Source organism: Pundamilia nyererei, unplaced genomic scaffold (assembly GCF_000239375.1).
Source record: "Pundamilia nyererei isolate P.nyererei 1_Seehausen unplaced genomic scaffold, PunNye1.0 scaffold00014, whole genome shotgun sequence".
In the NCBI taxonomy this organism is placed as follows: domain Eukaryota; kingdom Metazoa; phylum Chordata; class Actinopteri; order Cichliformes; family Cichlidae; genus Pundamilia; species Pundamilia nyererei.
In genome coordinates this window covers 5,541,980-5,549,314 of record NW_005187415.1, presented here as the reverse complement: position 1 = coordinate 5,549,314, position 7,335 = coordinate 5,541,980, and the positions used below count along the sequence as shown (strand labels likewise).

The window sequence follows — 7,335 nt, the reverse complement described above, 5'->3', positions numbered from 1 at the left end:
TTGCCCCTTTAGTAGGTGCACCTGTTCAACTGCCTGTTAACCCAAATATCTAATCAGGCAATATAAACCAAGCATTATATTGAGAGTCAACAAAGCAACGTAATATAAGTAACTTTTGCATGGTTTTTGCTACTAGACAGGTTGTTCTGAGTACAGAAACTGCTGATCTGTTGGGATTTGCCCACAAACATCTCTAAGGTTTATAGAAAATGGTGCAGAAAATGAGAGAAAATAACCAGTCAGCAGCAATCTTTGCTTTTGCACAATTTGAACCTTGAAGCAGATGGGCAACAGCAGCAGACCACACCAGGTACCAATCCTGTCAGCTAAGGACAGGAAACAGGCTATAGTTCACACAGGTTCACCAAAATTGGCCCAAGATTGGCCAGTGATGAGTACAAAATGCCTGGGTAATGTCACAAATGCCTGGGTAATGTCACTGATGACTGTCATGTTGATGACAGTCATCAGTGACATTAATTAATTTTCATTAATTTTCAACATTTTAGATTTTAAATATTCTAAGCAAGTCTCCACCAATTCTTGCAAAATTATCACACCCTCCGGCAGCGAAGTTTGAGCTGCTTCCATCTGGCTGCAGACACAAATTACCACGGTGCAGGACTAACAAGTTTTCCTTTGTCGTTGCTGCCATTAATGTTTTAAGTGACAAACTGTGGAGTCCTGTTGTTGTTTTTCTTATTTGTGTCTGATATTTTTCATTGCGCGCTTGTTTGCCGCTAGTGTACCACAAAATGCCCTTTGGGGATAATAAAGTTGACCATTTTTGGTACTTTGATGATATAGGGTCAGAGTTTGGCATAAACAACATAAATCCATCCAGCCTTTTATTAACAGTTCAGGCTGGTGGTGGCGGTGTAGTGCAGTCAACAAATCTGCAGTAACTGTGTGATGCTGTTATGTTAATATGAAGAAAAATCTGAAAGGAATGTGTCCAGCACCTGATGAATTATTGCCATGATGAATTAAAGCAGTTCTGAAGGCAAAAGGGGGTTGAATCCAACACTAATCAAGGTGTACCCAAGGAAGTGGTGATTTAGCATATACACTATTTGCCCTATAAATTAAAAGGCTGAATAGAATATTTACCTAAAGCTTTTCAATATAACCCGATTTCTGCTGGCCATGGTCTGCAAGTAAGAAAATTAAATGGTCAATTAAAACTTAATTATTCTATATTATTAGGTGTGTCTTAAAGACATGTAAACGTCAAGTAATTCATCTTGTGTACACCAAATCTTACAAGATCTTAGGTGCTTTGTCGAAAAATGTAATCATTTATAGTCTAACAACATTTAGCCCAAATGCACTGTTTTGTTGAACATAACTTCATGAATTAGTTTTATTGCAACAGTCACAGAGACATTTTATGGGTGGTAGTGTTGTTTGTGAAGAAAAACAGAATGTGGAAAAATTCTCCAAATAAACCTCTGTCCCTTTGGAATAACACCATTCTCTCTGAATACAATACTTTGTTCAGAGGTCATGCATGTCGAAATATTCCCCGAAGAAGAAAAAAGAAAAGAAAAGAATGGAGGCCTTTTATCAAGCCCAGTGTTAAATAAACTTCACATGCCTGAACATGAAGTTTCAATTACAAAGATTTCAGGAAGGCAAAAAAACTTGGTTCACTTTGATGACAAATCAGAATATATGCACAATACCGGCAGAACATCTGCTTAGTAGCCATTTAAATGGATTAGCAAAAATAAAGTTCCTTAAAAAAAAAAAAAATTATATTGCAATGAAAACTACAGTAAAAGGCGACAGTATCGTATACACTTTATGCTAATTACAGATGTTACATCCAGCTTTTCCCCACTTTTGCCTCCTCAACAACAGAATAACCAAAAAAAAAAAAAGAAAAAAAAAAAGGGGTGAATGACACGAGGGAGATGAAACAACATTTTCTGATTATTTCACTGCGGTCACCCTATAGACAACAAACACAGCCACACCTTTACAGCAAGGTGCAGCATTGCCAGTTGGCCACTCTGCTTTAACTATGTGCCTCTGGAGGAACAGATGTACAGACATTCACAACACAGACAGAGAGCAGAGGAGTGAGACGGAGGCGTGTAATGTTGTCACCACGTTTCCCCACCCTCAAAGCCAGAAAACCTTTATTGGCTGGGAGTTAAACACCCACTGCTGGAGGGCTGAAGCCCAGAAACCTCCTGAGCACAGCAAAATGTGGAGAAAATAAGAAACTACAAGCAGAGGAGAGTGGAAAGGCTCTCTGCAAATAATTACACTGTAACAGATTTATAGTAGGTCCAATGTGGTGACTGACATCTTGTAAAATTTGCTTTCGTCTGGGTATAAAAGATACTGAACAATCAACAATGTTGCATGTGAATTATCAATATGAGGGGAAAAAAAACAGTTAAAATGCTCCTCCCAAACTGCAGTCATGTCAGTCAGATGAACTGTATAGGTGAAAAACCTCAGGAAAAACAGAGGAAATCCAAGACAAACAGTTTTCAAATATGGGGACAGTATCTAAATATAGTAATTTGTAAATGTGATCAGACCCCTGCAGTGCAAAATGATGGATTTCTGAATTTGGTGAGAGTTACAACGCGCTTTCCTTTCTGCGTTCACAGTATTTTGTCTAGCTCCTGTACATTCACGATATAATTGGGCGTGTTCATCATTTGCATCACTAAAACAGCTGGAAACATTTTTGTAAGTGAAACACGTAACCAAATAACTTAAATACTTCACACACAAATAACATGTTTTCACAAAATACAAATATGAAACCTTTACAAACGGTTCACTATAAAGACAACACTGTTTACACAAAGTCTACGACAGAAAGACATTTTACCAAAGATATATCCATATTTCATGGGTGTGTTTTGGAAGTTAATCATTCAAATACAGTCAACTGTTATTGAATACTAACCGGGCTCTGTAGGGTGCTTAGCCTGCGGTCTAGAAGGATTCTTAGCCTGTTGATTCATAGGGATCTGTGCACATCAGTCGTGTTTGTAACTGGCATTTCCTCCAGCCTACGGCCAGTTCTTTTGTGACGAGAACAAGCCCTCCTTATGCTTCTCACTGAGCTCATCCGTCCATCCATCTATCAGTCCCTATCTCCCTCACTTTCCCTCGTCCTGTCTGCACTGTCTCTCGCTTCGTCTGTGACACATGCACTACAAGAGCGCTCACACTTGGGGAGTCATGTTCTCATGACTGAACATGATTGACCCAGTGAATAAGGCATTAAAACCTCTAACACACTCACTGCGGCTTAGCAGCAGCTATAGATCACTGGGCAACGGCTTTGAAAATACAATGACTGGATTCAAAGTGCCTCTGGCGATGGCTATCTGCCATCTGGTCAGATCTTTGATACACAAAGTGGGACACTTGTTGAACTGCTCAGTGTGTTGTTTGTGAGTAGCAGGTTTGCAATTTGCGACAGATCGCAGATCATAATAATGTCAACAACAAGTACAGGACAGGCTGCGTGAGATAAAACGCAGCAACAGCATTTTAGTTGTTTCCTTTCAAGATAGCATTAATGTGACTGTACGTCTTTTTCTGCTTGTAGAAATCAGGTTGTTGCGAAGCAGTGAAAGGGCGGTCTTGGCAACCGCCCAGACAGAGTCAACAAGTGGATGACGTGTGATGATTACATGATTTTAAGCTCCAGTGATACTTTTTTTTTGATTGCAGCTTCAAAGTGAAGCACAAACCCCTTAAAGATATTAGTCCAGAGTGTGAGGAAAAACAAACTGAATCTGGTTGTCACAAAATAGGCCAGCGGAACCCAAGGCAGGAAAATCTGTGCTTTGCCAGCCATTTTGAAAGATAATCAGCTACCAAAGAAGTGCCGATGGGGAATTTTGTAGTACACCTGCCTCCACAACAGCTTGGGTTTGCTCTTGCAGAGTAGCTGTGGACCCTGCACTCAGATGAGTGAAAGCAGAGGAGACCACTCATTTATCCAGCTGACTGGAGAGTGAGTTGGTATGCTGCTGTCCAAGTTTTTCCTTCTTTATTAAACGTCCTTCATCCACTTTCATGTTCAGCAATCGCTTCCCGCTCTGGCTGAGCGTCAGCAGCGTGGGTGAGTGTTTGAAGTGGGATGGAGATAGACACAGTTGGGATCGTGTCAGAAGGTTCCATTTGGCTATTTTCAGTGTTGCATACTGGTAAACGCTTTCCAGACTTGACCTAAAAAAAACAAAAAAAAAAACAAGGAAAACAAGAAAAGCACCAAGCCTGTGTTGGTCATACAGTTTCATATGACAGAAAGTAAATCTGAAAAGTGGGTTTTATTACGTTAACAGAGTCTCAGATTACTAATGAATTTTTGATGAGCTGTTAACCTTACAACTTCCTTCCTGGAAGTGCTCAATATAATAAGGGCACATTAACAGCCAGGCTTTTTTAGCCTAACCCACAAAGACCAGCAGACGGAAGCCTCAAGTCTAAATTCACTTACCAACCACACTATGAGAGCAACACAAGTGATGAAGGGGATGAGAACCAAAAGCAGGGGAGATCTTCTCGACCAAGCATCCCCACGATTCCCTTCATGAACCCCTGCAAGGAGGACGTTATTGACAATGTAACCAATCACACTTACACCTTAGAAATATGATAGAGGGCAGACCAATCCCCTTATTGAATGTGTGACAGAATACTCTGATGGAAATCAATCTTAGTTACAGCTAGGGACTGGTCATTTCAATACCTTTTGTTTTTGAGAGGTCATCAAATTACTTTTCTTTTTTTTGGTAAAGAAAAGCTTCTGCCTTAAGGCTGCATATCTGATTACTGTACACAGCTGGATTCCTAATCCTAAACGAATGCCTCCCCCTCCAATAATCTACTTTATTTTGGAAGCTTTCACAAAAAAAATCTGAACTTTAAATGCAAGTGAGGACTGTACCTGGTGTTTGTTCAGTACTAAGGCATGGTGGTGGCTCACAGGAGAAGTCAGTTGGTCCTTGAGCAGCAGTGTGTAAAAAGTCTCTGATGTAGTCAAAGTAAGGACCAGTCAGTAAGCCATGTTCCTGATAGTGACACTGGAAGCTCTGCATCGCCATTTCCTGTGGGAAATCAGACAACAAGCCAACCTTAAATACCTCAGTTATTCAATTAAATGTTCCTTAAAACAAGTCCCTCACTGTCTAGGTTATTACATTAATTTGGCATAAAATTAAGCTGCAGGGCTTATTTGCAAAACTAGCATAGTGTTAGTGTGTTTCCACATGCCCTGTAGGCCTGAACATTTCTAAGCGTTACCTGATGGAGATATACATACGAGTGCAGGCACCCAACGGTCTGCACAATATCACAGGTAACTTTGATTTTACAACATGTCGTGCTACACGCACACCAACACACTGCCAAAAGGGCTTTCTACCTGATCACTGATACTTTAAATTTTACAAAGGCACAAATTCAAGTACTGTTTGCAGAGAAGATGAGCAGCATACACCACAGTGTCTCATTACCCACCAGCCTCTCGTGGTCTAAGGTGAAGCGTAAACTCTTGAGCATTGCAATGAAGAGGAGTACGTTGTCTTTGTTGGTGGAGATGGTGCCAAACGTGCTGGCCAGCTTCCGAAGACTTTGCTCCAGTGGATAGATATTTAACACCACCCAGCAGGTGCCAGCCTGAAGACGGAGAAACAGAACTATGAGCAGCTTTGATTCAATTCAAACCAATTTTATATTTGATTCTCTCACGTTGCATTATACATACCACTTCTTTGGGAATGTAACTAACAGGAATCTCATAATCATAGGGGATATTCTGCTTCTACAGAGGAATTAATGACAGGGAAGGATTTTTGTTTTTACTACAAATGATCAGGAATGGAAGCTCTTACAGAGATAATTTAACACGAAGCACAAAACAGAAGTTCATGTGTCAACGCACTATAAATATGATATGTATCAGTCTTGTAGTAACTCACCAATACTGGCAGCTTGTTCACATCATCAGTTATTGGTGACCCAAATTTTCCAGAGCAAAGATTCAAACTTGTTACCAGACTCAGGAGGAGACAAGGTGCTTTCAAGATCTGAGGGGGAAATGTATACCTTACATTACATAAGGTACAGCAATCGACATCTGCTGTGGTGTTGAGTTGTTACTGAGCATTGATTTACCACATCCCTGAAATGAAAGTTGACCAGTTCAACCTCAGTGTTTTGTTTGAGGGTAGTGTGGTTGTATTACAGGATAATCAATTTCCCCCCTTACTTAAAGGTGAGGATTCCAATGTCTTTGCCAGGCATAAAAGCCATTAAATAAAAGGCTGGGCAACATTTTGAGACTAGAAATGGAGCTAAATCTGTGGATCCAATTATTATTTTTAAATTTGATCTATAAACTATTTTAATGATCTGCTTTACCTAGTATAACCTTTTTCTCATTTTTGTCAATATTACAGTAAATGTACGATACATATATTTTAGACTGTCAGTGAAGTAAAGTGACACTCCCAGTTTAAAACTCACTGCTTCAAATGATAAACAATGAATTAATAAATGAATGTGCAAACTCGTTAGTGTCACATTTAATGCAAAATGCATTTTATCCTTTTATAAAAAAAAAATCAATTTTTTTTTACTCCTCTTAGCGTGTCACGTTACTGCCTCTTGAAGAGTGCTGCAGCAGCAGTACGTGCAGCATTTACTGTAGATCTCTTAACATTCAACTGCTTTTAAATGCAGCTCAAAAAGGAAGCATGCTTCATAACATGAACTTTTTGATGTAGTCCTGTAATGTTATATGATTGTAATATTCCCTTTATCAGTTTAGCACTTATCTAATAAAACAGTCAGCTTGAAGAAAACCACAAGGCTACATTTCTTTATAAAAAGCACACAGTGGCATTTCATAACAAGTAAGCAGCTGACAAAAAACAAAGAATGCAGGAAATGTTAATATAAAATAATATTCCTGTTATTTAATGAGCAAAGTTAAGAAAAATCAATGCCAGTATGGAAGCGTATACAGTTACACACATTACATATGTTAAAAACATTAAAAAATTAAAGGACATACTTACTTTCTTCCTCATATGGAGAAAGAATCCCAAGTTTCTCAAATGCAGTGCATGAAATTCAGTTTTTTCAGTCCAAAGACAGAGCTCATCTCTGTGTGTCTGTGGGTGTAATGTCCAAGCGTGTAGTGAAACTTGAGGATGGGCCGGCAGTCTGCTTTCACTTCAGACAAACTGGCGGACTTCTGACGTGTTGGAGTGGCCGCCTACAGGCTGAGTCATTATGTCGCACACTGACGCTGTCTGAGACTTTTCCATAAACTCCCACATATCAATT

General features: G+C 39.5%; 1 protein-coding gene across 1 annotated transcript; it reads right to left on the bottom strand.

The window, feature by feature from the left end:
- Positions 1-1,901: 1,901 nt before the first annotated feature.
- LOC102210976 (uncharacterized) lies at positions 1,902-7,251 on the bottom strand. The gene is made up of 7 exons (XM_005725274.1): positions 7,065-7,251; positions 5,964-6,071; positions 5,750-5,806; positions 5,503-5,661; positions 4,931-5,090; positions 4,481-4,581; positions 1,902-4,209 (listed from the first exon to the last, which is right to left on the bottom strand). The coding sequence occupies exons 1-7, from the start codon at positions 7,074-7,076 to the stop codon at positions 4,045-4,047; spliced, it is 762 nt and encodes a 253-aa protein (XP_005725331.1). The 5' UTR covers positions 7,077-7,251; the 3' UTR covers positions 1,902-4,044.
- Positions 7,252-7,335: the final 84 nt, after the last annotated feature.